This window comes from Diachasma alloeum, unplaced genomic scaffold (assembly GCF_001412515.2).
Source record: "Diachasma alloeum isolate Michigan unplaced genomic scaffold, Dall2.0 Dall_scaffold_78908, whole genome shotgun sequence".
NCBI classification, from domain to species: Eukaryota; Metazoa; Arthropoda; class Insecta; order Hymenoptera; family Braconidae; genus Diachasma; species Diachasma alloeum.
Window position 1 is genome coordinate 2,983,704 of NW_021683643.1, and position 27,066 is coordinate 3,010,769.

A 27,066-nucleotide genomic window follows, 5' to 3' on the forward strand; every position below is an offset into this window, starting at 1 on the left:
TCCGCTTGGTTTACCTCCACTAAGTAATCCACCTGATGGTCCGCTTGGTTTACTTCCACCAAGTAACCCACCTAATGCTCCGCTTGGTTTGCGTTCACCAAGTAATCCACCTATTGCTCCTCCCGGTTTATCTCCACCAAGTAATCCACTTGGTGCTCCACTCGATTTGCCTCCACCGAGTAGTCCACCAAATCCACCGAGTGCGTTCGTAAGCCCTATTCCACTCGATGAAGCTGTAATCAACATAATGATCATTACTAACAATCCTTCCACTTATTATGGTAACAGTGATTATGTATTGTGATTTTTTTGTGATCGATATTAATAACGGAATAACGGATAATAACGGAACAAAATATTTGCTCACTATTTCCAATGTTTGTGGAATTTTTCGAGATAATGATCTCTTATGTCAAACGGAACCATTGATAAAAAAATATGAAAATTTGCAGCACCAGAAAACGCAGCTTGGTATGTACAAGAAATTTGAAATGAAGAAATAGCTAGGAGCCGGATAGCTCAGTTAGGAGAGCAGCCGATGCATCATCAGAAGGTTTCGGGGTTCAAATCCCGGTCTGGACTATCCATTTTTCTGTAGTTTTTTCTTGTAAACTAAAACTGAGAATCATCCTGGTTCCTTTCCTACCTACTCTAAAATCCGATCTAACAATATCCTGTGGCGTCATAAAACGAGGAACGCTATATAAAGTCCTGTATTTGGTGTAGTTAATCATTTTCCAGTGAAGACAGGGGTTTATGTAGCGTTCCACATCCTGTGACGTTACAGAATATTGTTGGATAGGGGACCCAACCATATTCACACAAAAATGGGGCAGAATACTTTTTCCATGTGTCTAGTCCCGATGCATATCTAGTATATTTTATTCTCGAATGGGAACGAGCATTTGAATCTGAGTATATGTGCTTTCGTATCAGGCCCGGTTGTACCATGCTCTGTTATGTGAAATATACGCGTTAGGTCATGAGTGTCGGAGTGCAAGGGTCAAAAATTGAAGATCAGACGATAGGAGTCAGAGTGTAAGGGGGGGAAAAGTGGTAGTCGAACAGTAAATGTCAGAAAATAATGATTAATTATTAAATAATTGAGAAAGTATTATATTAAGATACAAAGGTCAAAATATGATGGTCAGAATATGAGTAAAGAATTGAGGGTCAACAAATACGGGTCAGCCAATGAGAACCAAAACGTAAGGATAAAAAAGTACCCTATATTCTACCAGAAAATTACCTTAATTACCAAAATTACCTTATATTTTACCAGTTTCAGGTTATATTATTCTTGATTTAAGGCTATAATAAGCTCATTGTGAGAAAAAGTTTATTATTCATTATCACCGTCACTACTGCCACTGTCATTGCATTCGTGTGATACATTTATAATTATTTAATCTATTTTATCGTCCATTTTCGATGAAAAATGGTTGGGCCGCTCTTTTTCACCTTCAGCGCGTCGTACACAATTGACATATGTGTCAAAATGGTGTGTGTGTTGAAGGAAGTTCTTCCATTACTTATTGACACAATGCTTCAATGTCACGAATTTTGAAGGTTTTGTTATGTTCTGCAACATATTTTTCAACGTAAGCCCATGCCATCTCGATAGGATTGTATTCCGAGTGAGTGACGGGTAACCGTAATACTTTAACTTCTCCATGACGAAGATCTTGAGCTATCCTGTCAAGTAAATAGTTTTTACGCTAACGATGCCGCATGAATAACCCCAGTAATTCTGGTCTAGTTCATTCGTCAAAATCGTCTTCATCTGCTAAAGGTGGCAAGAAAACTTGACGTTTGAAGAGCCTTTGAATTATTTTCTGCTCTCCGCCATTGTGAAGTTGAGTTTCGAAATTCAGGATCAAGCATCGTGTAATAAGGTGCTTGATCCAACACTATCTCTGATTTTGGTGGTAATACACCAAGTACCTTCCAAAACCATTCTTCGTAATGCTGTACATTCATTTCCTGATGATAGTCCCCTTCTTTACCTTCAATAACCATATAGTCTGGAACGAACTCATCCTTACTGCCGATGTGTTGAATTATCACTCGCTGCCCAGCTACACAAGATGTGAGAAATCGATCACGGTATCCGTTAATTTCTTGCACTCCTGTTGTATAGTAATGGAAATGTTTACATTCACGTAATCAGAATTTCTCTGTCGACGAAAACTTTCGTGTATGGTTAACACCACAGCACGTTTCATCGGTATAATAAATTTGATATCCTCCTTACCGATATAAGTTGACCAACCTCAAATACTCCGATCTGCAAACAACGATTCTTTCATTTTCTATTAGCACAGGTTTTTCAATCAGTTTCGCGGATAAAAAATTCGCAGTTATTATCCATATATTAAGAGTTGATGTTTTGAAATTGGCAGATCGTCTACTTCCTGTTGGAATTTCGTATGGACCTTGATGGTCGGCTAGGATTTCCAAAAAAAATCGTGAATTATTTGCTGTATGAAGGTGTGTCAAAATTTATCACATTCTATTGAAGGTCGCCCGATTTTTGGTAAAACGAAAGAATTCACCAAAATAAATTTATAACCGTACTAAAATCTTCCTTTTCCTCAACTCCTCCCAGCCAAAAACGGCCCAACTAGCGGTATGAATTAAAAAACTTGCATTGACGAAATGACAAATCATTTTGTTCAACGTTTCCAAAACGTTTCGATCTCACAAAGAGCTCATCACCAGGGTTATATTTATTCTAAACGTTCATAAGATGTAAAAGACCAGCAGAGTTCTTAGGGAGTATTACTTCGCTTTGCTTATGGGAGTATTTTTAGCGACAGAACTCTGCTGGTGCTTTACATCTTATGGACGTTTAGAATAAATATTGCCCTGATGAAGAGCTCTTTGAGAGTTCGAAACGTTGACAAGGTGGAGCAAAATGATTTGTAATTTCTTCAATGGAAGTTTTTGAATTCACCGTTATTTGGGCCATTTTTGGTCGGAAAAAGTTGAGGAAAAGACAAAAAAATTCACGATTTTGTAGAGGTCCGCTCACAAGAGTTTGAATGTCATCTGAAAATTTCAGGCATTCTGCAGCTCTCCTCACTACACTATCAATATCACATTTTTCACTACATCTTTTTCACTTTGGAAGTAACTCCTGGCACGTTTAATGAATTCTTTCCTTCGTCCATAAGATATTTTCTGCGTTTTATGCCATTATAGCCATTGCTCACAGTTCGAAATCTTGTCCTTCGCTGTAGACAGTCTCTCACTGTGTTTGGGATTACCATGAATTGTTTCCTGCATTATTTTCACTATGACGATCCAAACATTCACCTAAACTTGATTCATTGTCAGAAGTACAATTCCCTATAGCATCGTTAACCGAACTATTTCCTGCACTATCGCCACTACCTGAGCATCCACCAGGACTTGATTCATCATGTATATAACAATTGATTTCTCACAATCGCTTCCGTGGTGTGCCCGATTCACTTGCACCTGCGATATTTTCTTAACCGTACCAATTAAGAAAACAATTTGAATAACAAAATATGTGGATTTTTAGATGGAAAATATTTTTTAATAGAAAAGCTGATCATATTTGTAATCAGTGACGATGAGAACATGAATCCCAGTTATAAAAAGTATTGGAAGATATAAAAAATTGGCAGGGGAATTCTCCTGGCACTTGGATTGAATCCTCTCATTTTACGCCACTGGAATTTTGCCCTCACTAGTGATCAGTGCTCCCGCGGTAAGCCGTTGGAGCTCAAAAAAAATAATTCTCTTTATAACGAACAATAGAACGCCAATAGGAAATTATGTTTCAGTAATTTAACAGAGCCATTTTGTCCTTTATTTTCACGTTGTTATGCGAAATCGATAGGACGAGTAGATTTGACGATATCCAGGCATCCTTTTTTTATGAATAATAACAGAATAACCGCGAGGGATGGAAAAATCTCGCGCTTGTGGCTTTTTCAAGATTTTTTTTACGATTTTTTTTTTTACGATTTTTTACGATTTTTTTCATTTATACTGTACGTGTTGAAAATCAGAGGCCTATACTTTCCAATCCAATTTTTTATTTTGTAGGCTTAAGCATTCAGGTACTGCGACATTCATGAATATTTCAGACCTGTTTTTGGCTTGGGGATCAATTAGCCCAAATGAAGGTCAATTTACACTTGGGTAAGGTTAAATTAACCTCAGAGCCCTGACGGATCACTCGATAGGGGGTCCGAGTTGTTCATGCAGTCGAGTGCTAGTCGATCACGTTTCAATTGATCGATCATCGATCAACCAAAGATCGACTAGATATAGCAATTGACCAACAATTGACCGTCGACCGCTGATCGACTAGACATTGACCAGCAATCAATCAATGATCGACCTTCGATCGACTAATCGTCTACTAGTGATCGACCGGCCATCGACCGAGTGAACAAGTCGACCTCCTGTTGAGCCGCCATCGAGTCACCAGCGATCGATGTGTCAGGAAGTGAGTATATCGTTTACACTCACCTATGATTCATTATACTCATAAGTGGGGTTAATTTAATATTTCACGTATGAAAAAATTCAATAGAAAACCTTTGCGAGTTTGCTAAAAAATTGGGGTTGTGTAGAAATTCTATGGGAATTCTATAAAAATTCTAAGGAATTCTCATTAAAATTCTGTTTGTTTTTTGCGCAGATTCTATTAGCTATTTAATAGGGAAAAGTCAATAGATTTCGATTTTTCTGTTTGAATTTTTCTCTTGAGATTTAGTTTTCTATTACAGCAACCGAGTGAAAAAACCCAGTGAAAAAAACGAGTGAAGAAAATTCATGCCCAAGTATTCTTATAGAAAAAATTCCAAGAGAATATTCATATAGAAAAAACGAAATCTATTGACTTTTCCCATCACATATTTCATAGAATCAGCGCAAAAAGCAAACAGAAATTTAACGAGAATTCCCTAGAACTTTAATAGAATCCCAATAGAATTTCTAGAGAATTACAATAGAATTTTGTAGCGAATTCGCTAAGTTTTTCTATAGATTTTTTTCATACGTGTTAGAGCTTGAGTTTAAATTAAACTTAACGTTCTTTGTGTGGAATAATAATTACTGTATTATTAATTCAGCAATCATAGTATTTTATTTTTCTAATATCCGAAAAATTAATGCATGGTGATCATGAAATTTAATGACCCAAAGGTCATAATTCAACTGCACTCACCAATTATACAGAACGCTGAGAAGCCAAACAGCGTTAGAATCGGTGGTTGCGTCATTGCGCTGGACCCGATTGTTGAGGGTGCGAAAGAATCGGCTAGACTGGCCGTTCAATGATCTGGTCGCTTCTTATAGTATTCCACTAGGTCAATACGTAGCTTGGAGTATGGCGATTCCATTGTCTGCTATAATCTTCCTTTATATCTAGAAATAATAATTAGTGTATTCAACTTCTTCACGGATAAAAACAACAATCGATCACCGCTCGTTTAAATAAATACATGTGGTTTCAGGGTACGGGGTGCACTGGAATATGAGATTAAAAACATAAAGGCTATTGCCTTCCCTCCACTCGCTTTCTAAGGCATCATTCAATCAATCAATTTTTTCTTGGATAATTCGAGAAGCAATTGAGAGAAATATTCAATAAAAATTACGTATCCTTTCCGTAATTCCGGAGCAAAATGTAGTTGTAGGAAATTTTACGGAACTGTCACGTAATTTTTAACGAAAATCACGGAATTTTTCCAGAGCGTTCCGTAATTTTTACCTGAATCTCCTGTGAAAAATTACAATACCGTCACTTGAATTTTCTGAGTCGATTCCGTAATCGGTGAGCGAACTGTGAGTTCCGCAATTTTTACTGAACATTTCTCTCCGTGTTGAAATTCACACAAAAAACAATTATTCTTCGTTTCCTTTTCGTACTAGTGGATTGAATCCCATTGGAACCCATTACGGGTCGAACCAATAACTTTCCGATCAATTGCTTTTCCTTCATTCATTAGAATTAGATTTTTCTACACAACTTATTCTATTGAGATATTTTCCATTGAATTTCCTTGGCTCAAATTTCCTAAGTTTTTTTGTTTGACTTTCCAAATGAAAAGGACAGAAAAAAAAATGGAAAAAAATTGACCTGTATTGAGAAATCTTTGAAAAGTGGTAAATTTCAAAAATTCATGTTCAAATTACTCCGAAACCACTGAGACGATTTTGCTGGAATTTCACTCCAGTCGTAATTATACATAGCTGCGTCAATTATGACGACAAGAAGTCAACCTCATTTTTACGCTGAGAGAAATAATCAAATTTATAAAAAAATGTCATGTTTGACGTTTTTTCGCAAATTTCATTGCAAAATCTAAAGAACCGCTGAGGCGGTGTTGTTCAGAATCTAATCAGTACTAAAATACATGAAAACATCGATTGCGAGGAAAAAAAATTGAATCGCATCGTTTGTTCGAGAGAAATCGCAACACAAAATTTTGGTCACATACACACATACACACACACATCCACAAATACAGACCGGTCTCTAAAAAGTGTCGGGAGAGCTTCTAGGGCTCTTGAAACGTGGAGAAATCATGAAATTTCCACAACGGATTTTCAGGGTCATTACAACAACTTCCTCGCTTCGGGTCGGGAAGTTAAAAAAGTCGGTATTAATGTCTCCAGTTTGACGGGTTGACGATTTCGGTTTTAAGGAACTTTCGCAGTAAGTATACTTGGTGAAAATTTCGAAATGGTATAAAGACGCAATATGTGGATTATATGTTGTTGAGCACATTCAAAAACTATTCCCAAAATTTCAAGTACCTTGTGCGCCCCATTTTTGAGATATGCATCGTCAAAAATGGAAAAAAAACAAAAATTGAATGTTTGGCGATGCATATCTCAAAAATGGGGCGCACAAGGTACTTGAAATTTTGGGAATAGTTTTTGAATGTGCTCAACAACATATAATCCACATATTGCGTCTTTATACCATTTCGAAATTTTCACCAAGTATACTTACTGTGGAAGTACCTTAAGATCAACATCATCTTAAAACCGAATCGTGATCGCATCGTGATCATTCGGGAGTTTAATTCACCGTCAGCCCTGTCCAGATAGGAATGATCGATGGAAACAAGGCTCATCAACCCTTGAACCAAAACTCGAAAAAGGTCAATAAGGGCCCTAGCCCAAGCTTGAATCAGCCCTCAATCAGCCCTAAAATGATAACCCGAATTTAGGCTTAATTTCTAAGACTAAAACAAGGCTGGATGCCAAGGCCTGATCCAAGCCTTGAATTAAGAAATTTTAAAAGCTCAATCGTGCTTTTTTTTAAACAAATTCATAAATTAATAAATTATGCCCTAACATTGGACCAAAATCGGACCAAAATTTCGCCACATTGTCGTTTCTTACCTGCGACAGATATAATCCTACACCTGGGGCTGGTTTGTTCAACCTCCTTATGCGTCAAGCTTTGTCTCGAGCTTTGTTAATCTAGTAGTACTGATTGCTTGAATCGGTTGCATATTCCTGGTCAGTTGTTTGGTCATAATGCAGTCGCTTGATGTATCACAAGTGTGTGTTCACGTAATCGTCAACGCGTATAATCCACTCTCAACTGCAATGACAGTACTAATAATTCTGCGTTCAGCAATGTTATCTTTTTACATTACAGTAAATCAAGCTGACCGACGTCGGTGGCCGAAGCGGCTAGGTGCGAGCCTAGTGTGCGAAAGGTTGTGAGTTCGATTCCCCGTGGAACCGAGTTTTTCAACCGGAGGCTCCGGCGAGCGGGAGGTCGCTAATAGAGTGACCGCCTGTACCGGCATGGGTTTTCTGTGGTTTCCCATGCTACTCCTATGTTCTATAGGATTGCGAATGCGGTGCAGTGTAGAATCCACAGCCGCATGCATAGGGTTGGATAGGGCCGATTAGCCAATCAGAGGGCAAAAAGGGCCGGAATATAAAAAAAAAAAAATCAAGCTGAGAACGTTCTTTTGTCTTCGTTGATTGTTTTTCTTACAAATTTGATAAGGACTTCAAAATTTGAAATTTGATTTTTGGAATTTTTTTTTCTGAATTTATATAAAAGAAATTTTGTAGGGCATGCAAGAATTGAAATAATTAGCGATTAAAATATTGTCACATGAAGTGATGCGGTCATTCTGAAATTCCTATAAAATCGTAAGTCCCTATGTCAACCGATCTAAAAATTATGAAAAGATTCCTGAGTTTGAACAAACATATTCATATTTCACATATTACATTCATTGACAACACCAATTGCGCACAAAGTGTACTCTGTGATTTGCATGTGGCTACTAAATTCGGATATATGAATAAAATCGGTTTCCGCCCGTATGACGGGACCATTTAATTAAAAAAATTTCATAATCGATATGCTATCAATTCTTGAGTTATGTCGATACGTAGGATGTAATTCAATTTAGTATATTTTAGCACTTGGTTGCCGTAGAAGATTCTATTAATTTCTGTTAATCCATTTTTTAATTCTTCGCGAAAAAGGTTGGATCACGAAAAAAAGTACTGATTCAAGTCGACGTCGGCTTGATTTAGTCGATTTTCGACTTGATTCAAGTCGAGTGACTCGGACTACACCAATCCGGATTCCGGGTCTGATATGAGCCGAAATGTGGTTTATGTCAAAAAGAAATGTCTCAAGCCGAACAATCGGATTGAATCAAATTGAAAAATCGACTCGAATCAAGCCGAAAAATCGGTCTGAATGAAAGCGAAAAATCGGCCTGAATCAAGCAGTCAAACGGAGAGGTTCATGCCGAGATTCGACCTGTTCCGGGTAGGAGATAGCGACTTGATTCAAGTTGATTTTTCGGCTTGATTCGAGGTGATTCTCGACTTGATTCAAGTCGATCTTTTTATCTGATTCAAGTCGATTATTCGGCTTTATTTAAGTCGATTTTTTGGCTTGATTCAAGTCAACCCTCTCTTGGGTTTCCATCACTAGGATATAAGAAATAGAAGGTTCTGTTGGGGATAATTTCGATCAATTGGTCAGGACAGGAAGAGATAGTCTGCATTCCCCGGGTTGAGTGTATCCATAAACCGGGAAAATTTCTATCTGTTTATATGCCTTTATATGTGAACTAGGATTTCTGGAGAAATCATCGCGTTACATAAAAATGTGACACACGTACTCTACCTATTGAGTGGTGTAGGAAAATACCAGTCAGACACAAATCGAGCTTTCCACAATTCAGGAAATTTTCGGAGAAACGTGACTTCCCTGGCGCATCGATCGATGGCTACCCAGGTAGGAATTGTATAGGCGGATGATAGAAACAAGCCTGTACGAGCCTAGGTTTGGCGAGGCTCAGTGACTCAGGCCTGAGACAGGCTTGATTTAATCGTTCACTCGAGCCTGAAATGGGGGTGAATAAAGGGGCCACTGGCGAGGCTCAATTCAGGCCTAGTCCAGGCTTTGAGCATTGCGGGTCAGTACGTCAAGGCTTATTCGAGCCTCTGCAAGGCCTCAAAACTGAAAGTTACTGTCGATTACTTTACTCAATTTTTATATTAATAACGATTCGTTAATAGTGATGAAAATAGTAACATCACCTACAAACATAGCCATAATTTTCCGCCAAGACATATATAAACTAAACCCAGACCAGGCCTGGAGCAGCCCTTTGTGCATGAGGTCGCACGATTATTACTATTCTTATCTACAATTAATTGCCGTGGCTATTCGCACTAACACACGCAGCGTGTCACACGTCAAAATTCAATTGTTAAGGTCAGACCCAATTGTTTACAATTGTATTTTTATTTCTTTGCTTTCCCTCATTATGCATATGGCCCCTCTTACATCAAAAGAGAATTTGTTTCATCGGTTCTTCCTCAGGAATCACTAGTTCCCCGCCCGTTCGTTCTGACAATAATGCTATCATCTTGAATCATTGCAAGAATTTTCTTTTCTTTTAATTGTTTGATAATCAATTGAATAAAAATAGTCAGGGATTGCAATTTTTCACGCTGATAGCATTGTTTTCAGGACGAACAAATGACGAATTAACGATTCCTTAAGAAGAGCAAATAAACCGAAGATTTCATATGTAAGGGGGACTATATGAGGGGCTGTATAGCTCTGCGAAAGTTGTGGTAGATTGCAATTATTCAAGATAATGGCAGTATTTTCAGGACGAACAAACGACGAACAAATATAATGGAACACTCAGAGGCCCCAGAAATGCAGAAATAAAACAATTGTTTTTTCATCTCGAGCCAAAATGTCATATCCAGGTTTTTTCCAGAGAAAAAGTCGACTTTCGGCAAAATCGAATTTTTTCGCCGAGTGAAGGTTGATTCCGATGATTCAAATGCCGGGCTATTCAGAACTCTCAAAAATATTTGAAAAAAGTTAAAAAAAAAATGTTTTTTGACCTTCGGCTAAAGTGTCATATCCAGGCTTTTTTCAGGGGGAAAGTCGACATTAATAACCTAGCTAAAATATACAATTCATCTATTCATTTCCCTTCAATTCACAATTCAAATAGTTTTTTATTCTTCTAAACTCCACTTGTAATAAATATAAAATTAACAGTACGAATAAATATTATTGTCTAGTTTCTTTTTCAAATAAAATAATTGGTGGCACTAGATTCTGGGTTTTATCAATGAGCTTCTTGGTTATTCTTCAAAACTCCACTTGTAATAAATATAAAACAAACACTACGAATAAAGATTATTAAAGAGTCTCTTTTTAAAATTAAATAATCGGTGGCACTAACTTCTGGATTTTATCAATGAGCTTCTTGGAGACTGTCCCATACCTCCACTTGTTGTACTTCTTGTGGACGACGTGACTCCTGGAGGAGTGGTAGCAGGACTCAGTGATGTTTCTGATCATCAAATCACGACAGTGATTAATGTCCTCGTCCTGGAGCTTCTTGTTGGCGTATCCCGAGCGCCAGCGTTTGAAGAGGGTGCAGTGGAGGGTATTCTCGGGCTCCATCACGAGAGTTGTCGCTAGTTCTGCGGCCGTTGCTGACAGGAGGATTGGGGAGGTCTTCATGAGCTCTGCGTCGAAGAGAGCTAGGTCCAGCTGACGTGAAAAATAATTTATTAATTTTTTTTTCTTCAACGTAAGCACCATAATTTTTTTTATTTGAAGGTGTAAGGTTGATGGATGGATAATTTCATTCATGAAAATTGATCGATTAATTATTCATTCATTTACAAAAGCATGTGGAAAATTGCTTTCGTCAGAGCATAATCAACATATTTTTAGTAATGAATTGAAAATTTGCTTCTGAATGGAATTTCTATGATGATCTTTTTTAAATTGAATTCAACATTATGCCAATGTTGGTAGCCGACATTGCCCCAACATTAAAATTTTTTACCGCTCCCGTACCATTGCTTTCAAAATAAATTTATTCAACAACAAATGACGGAATCAATCTGATCAAAAGTAAAAAACATTACCATGTAACCTCCGAAGTAGTAGATTGTCTCCCTCTGCTCCTCATCTATGAAGTCAGAGTGATCTACCGCCAGCATGAAATAAGCCAGCATCGATGAAGGATCAGGATAGTTGATCTGGAACTTCAACGTCTGCATTATCTGAATCTCCCCGGATCGAACGTCGGCGTCCGTGTAGAGTCCGTCCGAGAAACTGGCCATCTTCTGGGCCCCGGGGATGCGAGAGGCAACGTAGTCCTTCTTCATGATGATCCAGAGGGCGGAGAGAATTATGAGCTGGAGCTTCTGGAGGGGAATTCTGCATGCCTGCAGCATGTCGTCGAAAATTCTGACAACCGGGTAGACCATGTGGGAGGGAAGGCCGAGGTGACTCTGAAAACATTTTACGTTTTAACGCCCGGGGACAAAAAATCAAGAGAATTCCATTTTTCAACGAAACTTTTTCTATTGAAAAAACGGCTTGACATGATTTTTTAATACTTTTACGTTCAATTTTTTTCCTCCTTTTATTGAACATACAAAATTCAACTCAAGAACTTTTAGCCGAAGAACTTCTATTAGAAAACATCTCAATAGAATAAGTTCTATTGAAGAATGAAATTTTATCGATTTTTTTTATAGAATGTTTTCCATTAAACATTTCTATTGAAAAAAAAATCGAGTAAAAATTAATAGGAAGGTTAAATAGAAATGCAATAGAATTTTGTAGAGAATTCGGTAGGTTTTCCATAGATGAGATACTTACGCTCACACGAAGCAAAAACTTAACGACAGTCTGCCTCTGATCAGCACTAGCATTCAACCCTCGATAATTAGGGGTGAATTTCCGAAATTTGTCTTTTTCCTCCTCGAAGAGCATGAACTCCTCCGGGTAAGGCATCTGCATCTTATCTTTTCTCTCAGCCTCAAGCTTCCTGCGTTCCTCCTCTCCTCTGTGATCCCGAATCGATTTGTGGAGTACTTTGATCTAGAATCGCGAGAAAACGAGAAGATAAATAATTTTTTTTACTCAGGGAACGAACCATATTTGAAAATTACACGAATATGCCCTAAACGATTGATTATAGCAATAAATGTCGTAAAATATTTTTTGCAGTGGATAAAATTCCCCTTAAAAAACATTTTATGACATTTTCTCTTAAACTTCTTTCTGGCTTAGATAATTAGACGTGAAGATGCTTCCCCAAAACTCCTGATCTTACTGAGGAAAAAAAAACATTTTTTATAATAACACGAACATCACTTAAACGATCCATTCTAGCAGAAAAAATCTAATATCTTTTTTGTAGATGATACACTTCTCCGTAAAAAATATTCCGAAATATTTCCTCTCAAACCTCCTCATAATCGAAATAATTAGGCCTAAAGATGCTTCCCAAAAACTCCTGATCTCACCGACGAAGAGAAAAATATCTTTTAAAACACTGCGAATATCACCTAAACGATTCACTCTACCAAAAAATGTCACAAAATCATTTTTATAGCTTACGAAATTCCCCATAAAAAACATTTTATCTGATTTTCTCCTAGACCTCATGATAATCGAGATAACAGCCCCCCGCACTGACCTTTTTAGGCGAAGGTGGTGGAACATCATGCGGCGTGACCTTGCTAGGTTCAAAATGTTCCTGCATTATTTGCTTGACCCTCTGCGACGGTGCCACGAGTCCCGGTGACGCACTGGCCTCGTCGATCGGTTGTAGCCTCGGGACGCGCCTGAACACCCTCTTGGCCTTGCCCTCGTCGACGTCCTCCTTGGGCAAAGACTCCTGTCTCACGAAGAAGTCCTTGGCCCTGGTGAAGTTCTCTTTGATCGTGGTCCTGGGCAGCTGTCCGTCGAGCATCGTTGACGGCGCCAGGAACCTCCGATTGAGCTTCTTCCACTCCTCGGTCTCCTTAGAGAGTCTCTCGTCGGCGTCCTCATCAAAGATCGAGAACTTAGACTTGCTGAAGCCCCCGGAGTTGGCCTGAGCCCTCCCCTGGAGGATCTTCTGGTGATTGGGGACTGTGTGGGAACGATTCACGTTGCCGAAGCGTTTCGGTATGCACCCCGTGGGCTCGTACATCTTCCTGATCTTCTCGTCCACCTCCCCGCTAGCACCCGACGACAAACTCTTCTCTGGTCTTCTCATTGTCGATGGCTTCTCGTTTTCCTTGTTCTCTTTGCTGGACGGGGGCTTCAAACCCCAGCCGAGGTTCACGGGGGATGAGAGGGCCTTCCCCTGTGCGTCTTGAGACATTTTTAAATGCCTTCGAGGTGCCTCAACCCTTCGGTGGTTCAATTTTGGGTCTTCGTTGACGGATTTTTATTTCTTGAAGGGGTGAACGCGCTTTAATCTGAGGGCTCTGCGAGTTTCTGGTTTTATTGGAGTGTGATTGCGATTTTTGGGGGAGGACACGTTGGGTATAGAAAGTGAACTGGATTGACGCTCAAACGTTAGGCGTAGAGACACTCAGGGGATTATCCCCTCCTTGGGGGCTCTTGTGGTTTGGGGTTTATTGGGTGTGATGTTTACTGTTTTTGTAGGGTATGGCTTCAGAATTTAAACCTGTGGGGATATATTAGGAATTTGTATCGCTTTCAAGGGATTCAGAGATTGGCAGAAAACATTTGAGTCTTTGGCGGTGGAATTTCAGATGGACACAATCCGTTTTGGACATGTACTAGGTATTTGTTTGGTTTTTATGGATTGTTCATGTCGAAAAAAAAATGGTTTTCTGTAAAAATTGCACAAAACAAACATTTCATCCCTGCACTACCCTCGAGTGCGTTTCCCAGGGGGTTGGAGATTTTTTTATGGGACTGAGGGAGTCCCTTACCAAGATTGTCCAGTAGGAATGGTTTGGTTTTTTTGAATGTTTCATGTTAAAAAATTTTTTTCATTTTCACCTAGGTTAAGGGATAGATCTTGGATGTTTTCAGGGGGAAACTCGACTTGCGGCAAAATCGAATTTTTTCGGCGACTGAAGGTTGATTCCGATAATTCAAGTGACGGGCTATTCAGAACTCTCAAAAGTATGTGGAAAAAGTGAAAAATGAAAAAGGTTTTTTTTTCAAATTTTCAAAGGGTCAGATTTTCCGTTTTCCTCGGGGGAAAGTCGACCTTCCCCAAAATCGAATTTTTTAGCCCGGTGAACGTTGATTCCAACTATTTAAGCGACGGGCTATTCAGAACTCTCAAAAGTATGTGGAAAAAGTGAAAAATGAAAAAGGTTTTTTTTTCAAATTTTCAAAGGGTCAGATTTTCCGTTTTCCTCGGGGGAAAGTCGACCTTCCCCAAAATCGAATTTTTTAGCCCGGTGAACGTTGATTCCAACTATTTAAGCGACGGGCTATTCAGAACTTTCAAAAGTATGCGGAAAAAGTGAAAACTGAAAAACAAAATTTTCCCCGGGAGCCACAGGGTCAGATTTTCCCTTTTTATTTGGAACAAGGGTCAGATTTGTTAACAATTTCATTTTTTATTTGGACAATGTATTCAAGCGGAGGGACAAGAGTGGCTAGAATAGATTCTGCAACCTTCTCCGCTTGTTGGATAAAAATGTCAAGCCTCCGCATACATGCATTTCCCCTCCACCCTCTCATAAAATGTCGATTTCCGAGTTTAAAAAAAAACAATAATTGCATTTTTTATTTCAATAACGCATGAGTAAACAGGGATTTGTACCCAGATTTAATATAGGCCCATAGAATTACGGGGACCGGCAAGGATTTGGAAAGTCTGAATACAAGTCCTGCTTACACCTAACAAGTGCTGAAATGGGACATAACCAGAGGTAGAAAGGTCTCGGAAGTACTTGGGAAGAGGCTTTCCAAGACCTATCCAGTTCTGAACGGAAAGACCTAATTAGAACCTGTCAGATCCAATTATTCGACTCAGGTCTACATCCATTGCGACCTTTTCGATAGCAGAAAAATATCTTCATCAATTATTATTGGCTATTTTATCAGCCTCCGCGTTTGGGGGTAATTCCGCCCAGGGTTTCTATAGGACTGCTTACACTCTGCAGCTAGACCCGAGTGGAAATTGCTTCAGGCCCACCTGAAGCACGATCAGAACTTGATCAGGTTTTTGTAAGGTTCGACTGATCCGGTGATTCCTGATGAGAACCTGACCAAGTTCTGATCCAGCAGATCGGATCCGAAAAACTACAGGCGGGTTCAGATCAAGTTCTGATTAGGTAGACATGATCAGATGATGCCTGATGAGAACCTGACCAAGTTTTCATCCAGCAGATCGGATCCGAAAAACTGCAGGATGATTCAGATCAAGTTCTGATCAGGTAGGCACCATCTCATCCTGAGGTCGGCTGCCTGACCCCAATTTGATCAAATTCCGATTTAATGTCTGATCGGCATTTGAAAGGGATCAATTGAAAAGAAAATGATCAGATTCAGATCCGCTCCACCTGACATTAATTTTAAAAAGTTCTTCAGATAATTTAATTAACTATTATCATACTATTTAAATGAAGTTTTATCAACCATTATCAACAATAATTTTCAATCTTTAAAAACGATCATTATACTATAATTAAAATAAATTAAATTAAATTAATTTAATTTAATTATTCAATTTAATTAACGGCCAGCCCTTCTCAAATGTACAGAAGGGAGGGTGATGATGCCGTAAATACGTATTAGAGGAGTATCAAACATACACGCAAATGATCTTGAGAAAAAAATCACCAAATGGCTATTTATTTATTAGTGTTATTGTTATTATCATTAATGAAATAAATAAAAATTTAATTGAACATATTTAATCTCTGAGAATACCCACCCACATCCGCGAGATCAGGAATAATCGTAAATTCAACGAATACCCCGATATAAATCATATAGGCAATGTACAATTTACTCAATAGAAATAGCACGATAGCGTAGTAGTTAGGGCATAGGATTAGTAATCATAGAGTCCCCGGTTCGATCCCCAGCATCGGTAAAAAAAATAATAAGCTTTTTCAGAGGTAATAACAGTAGAGATTCATTAAGAGGCGGCCTACGGTGAAAGAATTGAATTATCTTTTGTTTTGGATTAATTATCATTGATAATTGTTATTGATACTGACAGACAGGTCATCCGGTTTTCTTACATTTGACTTGATCAAGTTCGGATCCATTCGTCCGGATCAAATCCGGATTGGTCAGAGGCCTAACATGTCTGATCAAGACCGGATCCGTCAACTTGATCAATACCTGATCAGGGATCAGGTCTAACCTGATCCAAACTTGACCAAGACCTGACCGGAATTTCCACTCGGAGATGGCGGTCGATTGCCAGCTTGATTGTTTGGGGTAGTCGGTGGCCACTGAAACATCGGGTAAATTCAGCATAATTTATTATTATTCACGTGAAATCTTTCTCAAAAAAGCGCCAAAGAATGGAAACGAAGGATGAAAATGGGAAAAATTATAACAGTTGGTCTGCATCGCTCAAAAACGTCATCAAAACAAGGTGGGCGGTATTGGACGCTTGGCGGGCGATATTACCCTCGAAGTTCGATTCCATCGCTCGCCGGCCGATGGCAATTGAATTACATAATTAAATATGTTTGATACTAATCAAAAATCTGTCCTCTTCACATCTTCGAGTAAACACCTTAAAGAACCCATTCTGACCGTTTATGACTGCTTGTACCCTAGTAGAACTTGTGAGAGGCTCTGCGACATTGGCTGTTGCAGCGGCATTCATGCACGGAGTGCGGTGCCGTACTCCGCGGCTAGGTCGCTGGTGGAACCCTAGGCGACACTGATGCAGTGCGCTCCCATTTTTTCATTTTATCGATAATAATAATACTCAATTACTTGTGAGAGGTTATTATTCACTAACAAATAGTTAATTCTTCAATTATTGATTTGAATTATTACGCATAATCTGAAGATTATGAATTCTTAATTGATGGGATTTGAGGTTAGGGCGGACACAGATGGATCCATCCCGCATAAACCCCGCGCAGCCCTGTCTCAGTGACCCTGCTGCGTACCTTTCTGAGGTACATCGCCGTGAAAGGCAATGTCGCGCGCCAACTTACGCCGCGACGTTTCTGCGCAATTAAATTCTACTAGGGTAGAGAGCAGGGCTAGAAAAAACGAATCATTTCCCTTAGGTGAACGGTACATGCATCAGCTCCCCTACTCACATATTGAGCCATATAAACCAGCGGTCTGTTTAAGGGTGTATTACACCCTTTTCCCCAAAATTCTCGTTTTTTGAATTTTTCTGGCAAATTGTTGATCGGATTGACGTGAAAAAATATACCGTTTTTGCGTTTTATCATTACCTGATGACTCACAAAATTTCATGATCGTGCAATCATTTTCCTGCGTTTTTTCTAAAACTTTTCGGAAATTCACAAAACTTTAGAAAAAATGCAGGAAAATGATTGCACTACTATGAAACTTCGTAAGTCAGTCAATAGTGATAAAACCCAAAAATGGTATATTATTTCGCGTCAATCTGATCAATAATTTGGCAGGAAAATGAAAGAAACGTGAATTTTGGCCGAAAGGGTGTACATCCTTAACTAGTCCTGAATTATCGACCTCTCAATTTTCCGATGAATCTTGACATCATACTTAGAAAGCTTCCACTATTGAGCTTGAAATCATCATGAGAAATAATGATTCAATTTTTGATTAGTATAGTGAGTAGTACTATTCTGGGCCTTCTTTATGGTGAGCTTCCCCAGAATATCTATCTGCGAATTGCCATACAATGTCTCACATTCAAAACAGGTCCTAAAATTTCGCACATCATTTTTCCATTTGCAACGTATAATCTGATCAAATACCGTCGTCTTAACAGAGTTAGACAAGATTGGTTCCATATAGATAAAAATTCGGCAACAAGGAAAAATGTCCCGAATTCACTGACAGAATTCAGTTGATGCATTATCCAGATGATGGTAGATAACATAATTTGTCACGCTTTTAAGTCAAAATAAATACATTCCAAAAATTCTAGATGGATTATTCGTCATTCTGAGGCGAAGAATCAACGCGTTATTTATGATCCAATTTAAGAAACAAATCAACAATTTTAGAGAAGAGGAATTGTTTCTTACGCATTGTGGATTGGTATTTAAATGCATTCAAAGTGCACTCAGGATTCATTGTGAATAATTCTCTTCTGCTCGGAACACTCCTCTGCTCGGAACACAAGTTTGGAAAAATGACTCGGTTCGGAGTACTCGCACTCCTGGGCCTCTCAACTCTTTGCGCAATCAGTAAGTGAACAATCTTAATTCAAGCCGTTTACACAGAGAAAATTATTTGGTGAATTTCAACAACTAGTTGTTGAAATTCACCAACTAGTTTTCGAAAAAATGAATTACCAAGCAGTTATTGAATTTCAACAACTAGTTGTTAAATTTCAACAACTAGTTAGTGAATTTCAACAACTAATTGGTGAATTTCAACAACTAGTTGTTGAAATTCATAATAGTATATTGTGTTACTAGTGTGTAAAGTTCTGCTTTTTTGCACGCGCGTTTAACATATCCTATTTTTTATGGTACCTGCCGAATTCACTGTTCAGAACGGTAGTGGGGGTAATGTGATTGTTTTTGTGCACGAGTGCGTAGAGTTGCAATTGTGTTACTAGTGCGTAAAGTGAACTTTACGCACGCCGTGCGGAAAACGACTGCTTTACGCCCACTAAACCGTTTCGAAAAGTGCACTTTTGAGACAGATATCATAAAAAATCATTTTCTCCGTGTACCTAACTGCGCTTGAGATACTAATTACTCTGCTAAACTCCTCCAATTCTAATATACAATTCTTCCCATAGGTCCTATTGCACATGCAAGTGTGCAGGGTGTGCCCGCAATAGATGTCAATGCATTGGTCAGTGTTTTGAATACAATCTCTAGATCGGGAAATGGTGCAGGAAATGGTGCTGCTGGCAGTCCAAGCTTGGTTAACATCAATCTTTTGGTACAACTTCTCAATCAATTACTCAGTAACGGTCAATCCGGTACAGTTAGCACTGGTACTTTGACTGACATTTGTAATCGAGCATGTATCAGCCCTCCATCATCTTCTGGTAGAAATACTGACAGTTTAATCGCCATAAAAATTCTCATTCAACTTTTAAATACAATCTTGCAAGCCGGTAGCCGCGGCGACGGTAATGGCGACACAGGTGGTAATGGTGGTGGTAATGGAGGCTTGCTGAGTGTCAGCGCTATCGTCAATTTATTGAATGTCATAGCTGGACGTGGTTCTAGCTCAGAACCTGGAACCACCACCAGGCCTCTTATCGGCATCGATGTCCTTCTGGATGCTCTCAATTCATATAGAACTTCAAGGAGATATGGTGGGAGAAGATATTGTCACATTGGCCAATTCAATACACTATTGGAACGGGAAAGCATACGCGCAGGCCAAAGTGCTGGTGAAGGCAGTGTTCTCAATGCCCAGACAATACTACCTCTGCTGGAGCGAGTAACCTATCCTCCTACCCGCACTTCTGCGAGAAGCGACAGTTTAATTCAGATCAATGTTCTTGTGGACGCGTTAAATCAACTTCTTGGGGGTACGGGTCGTTGTGGCGTTCGGGGCTCGATGGATTGTGGACCTGGTGTACAAGGTGGCAATGATGCCTTGGTATCCGTTGATGTCGCAGCATCTCTTTTGAATAACTGCTCCAGAGAAGGTGGCGGCTTGCTTGGCCTTGTTGGCAATCTTCTCAACAATCTTTTAGGCGGTCTTCTAGGAGGACATGGTGGTCTTCTAGGTGGTCTCCTAGGAGGTCTTTTAGGGGGAGGAAGAGGATCAGGTGGGCTTTTAGGTGGTATTTTAGGCTAGAGTTAAAGGTATAACTAATATTTTAAAATCTAAAGGAATCGACCAATTGGTGAGTACAATCCTTCTTGTCTCAGTTCTTCTCGAATTACAAAACCATTTTGTATTGAAAAGTAAAGGTTTTGGTGAATAAAAAAAATGCAGTCCATATCATGTGTTATTATTATTGTTCAGATGTATAAATTTCGTTATTTCCTCAATTCTAGTGAACATCCGAAGTTTTTGGAAAAAGAACCGATATTTTAGGAATCAGTAATCCAAAAAACATAAAACCGTACACATACTTCTTTTGTGGGTAACAAACTACTCTCTGTTCGACCTTTCACTTTGGAGTTAACCCTCTAAGGTGAAAAGCGTAGTAGGAAACTCAAGTGGGAACGCTGGTATTCCGCTTTGGCGGCCATAGAGTGGGGATATTGAAATTCACCTTATACACTGAGAGAAAAGATTATTCCTGCCAAGGATTGATATTCTCGTCAGAAGATAATATTTTTTCAGAACGAATTTTTCCAGGACAGTCATTTTCAGAGAGTCCAAGTCTATCCTCAAAAATTACAGTGATATTGAACAATCTGATTATTATGCTACATATGACCTTGACAAAATGTTCTCCGATATCTTCCGGATTTTACAAATTGGCGATTTTCTCAGGTAACGAAAATTGGAATAATTCCAAATGTTAATAATTATTATTGGAGTTTCTTCGAGGTCATATGCAGAAGAATATTCTTATAGATCACCATAATTCTCACGCTTGGAACTGATTTCGGAGCACCTGGAAATGACTGGCCTGGAGAAATACGTTCCAAAAGAGATATTTTCTTGTACTAAGAGTATGAAAAAGAGATCACCAATAACATTTTCTTGGAAGGAATAAATTTTTTTCTCAGTGTAGGGTTATGTAGCGGCAGATGATATAACTAGGTGGACAGGGACATGGATGGGTGGCGAAAAATCATGTCATGGGCATGAATTTTTTTGAACCATGACTAATTCCATTTTGATGACAATTTTTTGAGTGATTGTTGAAAAATTAATTTTTGAAAAAATTCAATTTTTTCAAATTTGTATGAAAAATTGAATTCTAATTGGTGTCAATGACTAGAGCTTATTGAAGTCTATACTCATGACAAAATTCATGAAATTCGATCGATCCTTCATAAGAAAATTGGGAGAAAAGACATTCGACCGGGTTTTTAGTTGTTCGCTTCGCTCGCTGCCATTGCGTGTGTGCTGGAGTGGATGTGACCCATCATGGGTCGAACCAATACCTTCCCGACCAATTCACTTTTTTCTGTTTCCATTTTTTAAAAATCCAGTGTAACGATTGCTCCATTCCTCTTATCAAGTAATGTAATAAGATGTTTATGTGTATTTTTTATGTACTGTAATCTTTTTGTTTACAGTAATAATTGTAAAAAAAGAGAAATTAATTTCTTACTGTAATCAGAAAATATATAGTTCTGTAAAAAAAAAGAGAAAAGAACGCAAAAAGCAAAAGAGAAACGAACAAGAAGATGAAGAGGATTATAATGAATTCTAATAAATTATTCAACAATTAAATTCTTATTGTGAAAAACTTTGATGAAACCATTCATTTTTCCTGCATTATTATTGAGATAAAAATTAATGAAAGTGGAAACACACGGAAACTCACGGAAACAAATACGCGCGCGAGGCGCGCGCTCTGTTCTAGCATTAGGAAAAAAGCAAATTTTGAAATTTCTATCCGAATAACGAGAAAACGGCTGAGACGATTTTGCTCAGCATCCAATCAAAATCGAATGGTATGTAGATATATCAAGCATTGTGGTTTTGATTTTCGGGGTAATTACAATAATTTCCTCCCTTAGGGTCGGGAAGATAAAAATGAAGACGAAAGATCACATACGTACATACACCATCTAAAAATCGCATATTCGGACTTTTTAGACCATAATTATTTACTCCTAACACAAAAATTGCAAACTTAAAAATTGGAAACTTTAATTTGAACGATTACAAATTTTCCATTCGGAAGCATAAAGTGCTGTATGAAAGTCAATTAATACCAAAGTATCCTGGATCATATCATGATAGATGAGCTGTGTTTTATCATTACAAGTTTGTCGGAGTATCTCACCTCCTAATCGCTTGTGTTAGTCATTCGAAATTGAGCTGTAAGAAATGAGGATAAAAAATTATTTATTTATTTTGGCCATCTATTTATGGGTATGACCATACACCAACTGGGTCCTGCAAGGAATTAACATAATTTACGATGAAAATACAATGAGACAAACATGACCGCGTCTGCCACAGCCCAAACAATCGACAAACACGTGAAACAACTGGAATCACACAAACGGTCGACGACGTTTTTCTTTTCCATTCGGTATAAATAAGGATATAGTAATGGAATTAATAGTCCAGGTGATGGATGAAAATCATAGTATCGATGTCTACGTATTTCGTAATTGAATAAAGAATGTACCGCTCATAAACATTTATCCAATTCATTTCAGTATGATCATCCTCGGTATTGAAGAGATTTAGCATTGATATTTTGCCGGAGCCAAAACAACAGATGAGTAATGTGTCTCAGTATCGTATTGTTCATTCGGATAATAGCAGTGTCGAGGTGGCGCGAAGATTTTCCTCCTCAATGTACTCGCACAGGCATTATTGCCGTGAAAAATATCAACTCAGTACTGGATACTTTTTGGGAGGGCATTGATTTCTGATTTGGAGGATTACTATCGATTTATGATGAATATATCACAAATACATCGAACAATTTGGTATTCAAAATTTTCGGTGACTCTAGTATTCAATTTTTCTCTGAAGCTTTTCTCGGTTATCACCGACACTGAGAGAAAAACGTTAACGTTCTCAAACAAGTCTTACTTGTACCAAGAAAATAGTTTTCTGAAAATTATCAAAAAAGTTTTTTTTTGCGCCAAACATGCAGAGAGTGCGCCGGAATGAAAAATTTGTGTTGCACAAATAGATTTATCAGTTCAAAAAAAAATTGCATTCTCTGTACATGCAAGAAATATCATTTCTAGCACTACTCCGTCGTTATTCGATACTCCCAATCCCCTCTTGCTATACAGTCAATCCGAAGCTCAGCGATCGGTTCGAGCGCGTGAGCAGAGGTTCAGCCGCAACCCCGCTTGAATTTCTACACGGGATACGTATTTTGCTCCCGAAAAATCTTTGTTTTATATGAAACAAGGGATAGTAGTTTTTCGTTTCGGCTGTCTAATAATCACAGACAAGAAATAAACCCTTAAATGAAACAATAATAATGATATGATAACAATCATGTAACTTAGGGATAAAATATTTTTTCCGTCCCGGCGGGCGCAAAGTTACATTTCCCTTCCGCTTCGCGGGAGGGAACTCTGACTTTGCGCCTACGCCGAGACGGAAAATCGCGTTCTAACCACGGGAAGTAAAATAAAGGACCCTCAGCCGCGTGCTTACCAACCTCGCCTTCGGCTCGGCTGGTAATTGCACTGGCGGCTGAGGATCCTTTATTGTCCCTCCCTACACGGAGAGAAATGTACGAGAAAAATTACCGTGCCCGCACAGTAAAGTTGGTTCAGATGGTCTTTCCAGGCCAAATGTACCGCAAAGAGTAGGAAAAAGTACTGTTGCACGAGTCATTTTTCGGATAAATGTGGGGAAAAATTCTTGTGCAGCACGGTAAAATCGAAGCGACAGTGAATTTTTACGAGAAATACGAGAAAAATTATGACACTGACTGGCAAATTTTTCCGGTGCTCTACCAGAATCCTAGGACCCGATCGCGCATTCGTAAGATTTCGGTACTCTTCGTCCCCCCTCCGCAACCACGAACATCGACTCAACGTGACCAGATGATTTATTCCGTCGCCTCCTCTAGCCTCCTCTCTCACATATCTCCTTACTGAAACCACAGGTTAATGTTTTTCATAATATCAATTCAGTGAAATATTAATTAGTGTTGTGATAAAACGGTTAAGAAATAAAATAAGTGCCCTTTATTTTCGCTTCATGAGGTGTATAACGCTGTAGATATACATTGGCCTGTCAAACGTTCCACATACGTTTGCCGCGCATTCCGCTTTTAATATGGGAGAGAGGATGTGGAGGAGAGGTTAAAATAAAATTAATAGGATGATATGCTGAATGACAATGTTTACTCATTTTTAACTATTGAATGAAATTTATCATGTAATAGAAAACAGTCAGGGATCAAGCTTTTATTGTGCGTTACCGGAATTTTTACTATGCAGCACCGGAATTTTTCTGGTGCTAGACAATTGAACCCACTTTACCAGACGGCACGGTAATTTTTGCCTGAATTTCGTCTGAAAAATTCTGGAATTTTTTTCTCCGTGTAGGTTAGAAATATACTATCGCCACGGCGGGCGGAAAGGACACATTTTCCTCCCGCGAAGCGGGAGCCTTTCTGCCTACGCCGTGACGGAAAATAAAGTTCTCAACACGGTAGGTAAAATAAAAGATCCTTACCCACGTACTTACCATTTTGCACGTGGGCACGACTACTTTATTTTCCCTCCCTTGGTGGGAAATATACTATTTCACACACCTGCACGGAAAGTTCGTACTTTCCTCCCGCTCATCAAAGAGCAAAATACGAACGTCCCTTTGCAGGTGTGTTAAAAAATAGCATGTGCACGTCGGGCTGGAAAACAAGACTTTCCGTCCTTGATGCACAATATACTATTATTGACAAATTTTCCTCTATATGAGATATTTTCATGCTGAAAAGGCACCGTCTGGTGTGAATTATTCGCCTCTTACGGTGCGAGCCAAATATTTCGTTGCTGTCGAAAGCAGAACAATTGTTCATGTTTGAGACTTTCAAATTCAAACCAAACAAATTCTTTTTTCGCAATTTTCAACTTGCGATTTTGTTGGCCCAAACAAGACTTGTTTGACGTCTTTGTTTTTCTCGCAGTGTAGGATAGGTTTGAATCTAGTACTGCAAACGTTGTAGTATCTGAAAAAAAACATTCCTAGCTTTCCTATGTATTTCGTAGATAATTTATTAACCCACTCATTATATTAGCAAGATTGTGTATGAAAAATACTGCTATGAGGAATTGATCATTAATGATAAGCAAATTGTGTCAGTTTTATGACTGTGTTCAACTACTCCACACGGAAAAAAGTTACCTAAAAAGTATCTTGACAATCACATAAAAATTATGTTGTTTAACGTAATTGTGATCCAGCGCTATTGCGTCACAGAAATCACTCCCTGAGAATTTTCATGGAGTGTCACGTAAAAATTCTGTTGCAATCCATAAAATTACCAGAACTCAAGAAGGACAATTCATTTTTTGCTCGGCATTTTTTCTGCGTTTTCGCGTAAAAATTTCGTAAAGAGCATTCACTTCACGTTTACGGTTTCTCCCGTCATTTTTCTTGAAATTTTTTCTTGGTGTGCCAGAGTTAGAAACTTACTACTTTTCGTATTAGGTGGAGAAAAACTTGTCCGGCGAATATGAGTTTGCAATCATATGAGCTAGAAATTTTTTTTTCGACCTAATGAAGAAATGTACTATTTTGTTCGTGTGAATAAATATTCTAAATTTTTCTCAGAAGATTTTCTCGGTTATATCACCTAGGATAGGTTTGAATCCTAGTACACGGAGAGAAATTTTCTAGAAAAATTCTAATACGAGTACTGGAAAAACTCACCATCCACCGGCTGTGACAAATTCTAGTGCTGTTACGGTAAAATTTCTTGGTATTTCTGTGAAATTTTCACAGAAATACGGGGAAAAATTCACGTCCCGAGTCGAGGATTTGGTTCTGATTGGACGTACACAGGTCTTTCAAGATCTCTCCAGACTTAGATGGACCTGGTAAGTCCTAATCAGTTCTGCGACGTACTTTTCCAGAGACCATTCGAATCCTCAGTTCTTTTCGGTCCGGAGAAGTCCTCCTCGATGCTACCGAGAACGCGTGATTTTACGAGCGGGTGAAGGGGAAGGCATGTATGCGGAGGGTTGAAATTTGTAGCCAACGAGGAGACAGGGTTGCAGAATATATTTTAGCCACCCTCATCTCCCCGTTTGCAGGCGGTGTTTAAATAAAAAATAGTGAACGTTGATTCTGTATTTATTGACCCCCTGATGCCAATGAAACCCTCGGAGGTGACAGAAAAGGGGAAAATTTTTTTTTCATTTTCACGTGGGTCAAGGGTGAAAGTCGATTTTCGCCAAAATTGAATTTTTTCGCCAAGTGAAAGTTGATTCTGTATTTTCTAACAATTCTGATGCCAATGAAACCCCCGAAGGCGCGACAAAAGTCGAAATAAAAATTTTTTTTTCACCCCGAGCCAAAGAGATTTTCTGTTTTTCCAGAGGGAAAGTCGACTTTCGCCAAAATCGAATTTTTTAGTCGGGCGAGTGTTAATTCCAACTATTTAAGCGAGGGGCTATTCAGAACTCTCAAAAGTATGTGGGAAAAGTGAAAACTAAAAAAAATTGTTTTTCACCCGGAGCCAAAGGGTTAGATTTTCGGTTTTGCCAGGGGGAAAGTCGACTTTCGCCAAAATTGATCGGATCTGGTTGAACGTTGATTCCAACTATTTAAGCGACGGGCTATTCAGAACTCTCAAAAGTATGTGGAAAAAGTGAAAACTGAGAAACCGTTTTTTTTTGCCCCAGCCAAAGGGTCAGATTTTCGGGTTTTCCGGGGCAAGTGGATTTTCGACAAAATCGAATTTTTTAGCCGGGTGAACGTTTATTCCAACTATTTAAGCGCCGGGCTAGTCAGAACACTCAAAAGTATGTGGAAAAAGTGTG

The 27,066-nt window shown here is 38.7% G+C and overlaps 2 protein-coding genes across 2 annotated transcripts; one reads left to right on the plus strand and one right to left on the minus strand.

Annotated features, from left to right (window-relative positions):
* Positions 1-10,499: 10,499 nt before the first annotated feature.
* Positions 10,500-13,894, minus strand: LOC107047750. Its single transcript, XM_015270577.2, has 4 exons — positions 13,017-13,894; positions 12,194-12,415; positions 11,452-11,820; positions 10,500-11,068 (listed from the first exon to the last, which is right to left on the minus strand). The coding sequence occupies exons 1-4, from the start codon at positions 13,686-13,688 to the stop codon at positions 10,733-10,735; spliced, it is 1,599 nt and encodes a 532-aa protein (XP_015126063.1). The 5' UTR covers positions 13,689-13,894; the 3' UTR covers positions 10,500-10,732.
* Positions 13,895-18,623: 4,729 nt separating this feature from the next.
* Positions 18,624-20,260, plus strand: LOC107047699. Its single transcript, XM_015270499.1, has 2 exons — positions 18,624-18,678; positions 19,242-20,260. The coding sequence occupies exons 1-2, from the start codon at positions 18,624-18,626 to the stop codon at positions 20,258-20,260; spliced, it is 1,074 nt and encodes a 357-aa protein (XP_015125985.1).
* The last annotated feature ends 6,806 nt before the right edge of the window (positions 20,261-27,066 follow it).

Bases quoted from the DNA above. Each gene is read 5' to 3' on its own strand.
- LOC107047750 (XM_015270577.2), bottom strand. From the start codon at position 13,688: ATGTCTCAAGACGCACAGGGGAAGGCCCTCTCATCCCCCGTGAACCTC. The intron at 12,416-13,016 runs GTCAGTGCGGGG...TCGCGATTCTAG, and splicing joins CACCACCTTCGCCTAAAAAG to ATCAAAGTACTCCACAAATC. The intron at 11,069-11,451 runs GTAATGTTTTTT...TTTTCACGTCAG, and splicing joins ACTACTTCGGAGGTTACATG to CTGGACCTAGCTCTCTTCGA.
- LOC107047699 (XM_015270499.1), top strand. From the start codon at position 18,624: ATGACTCGGTTCGGAGTACTCGCACTCCTGGGCCTCTCAACTCTTTGC. The intron at 18,679-19,241 runs GTAAGTGAACAA...TTCTTCCCATAG, and splicing joins CTCAACTCTTTGCGCAATCA to GTCCTATTGCACATGCAAGT.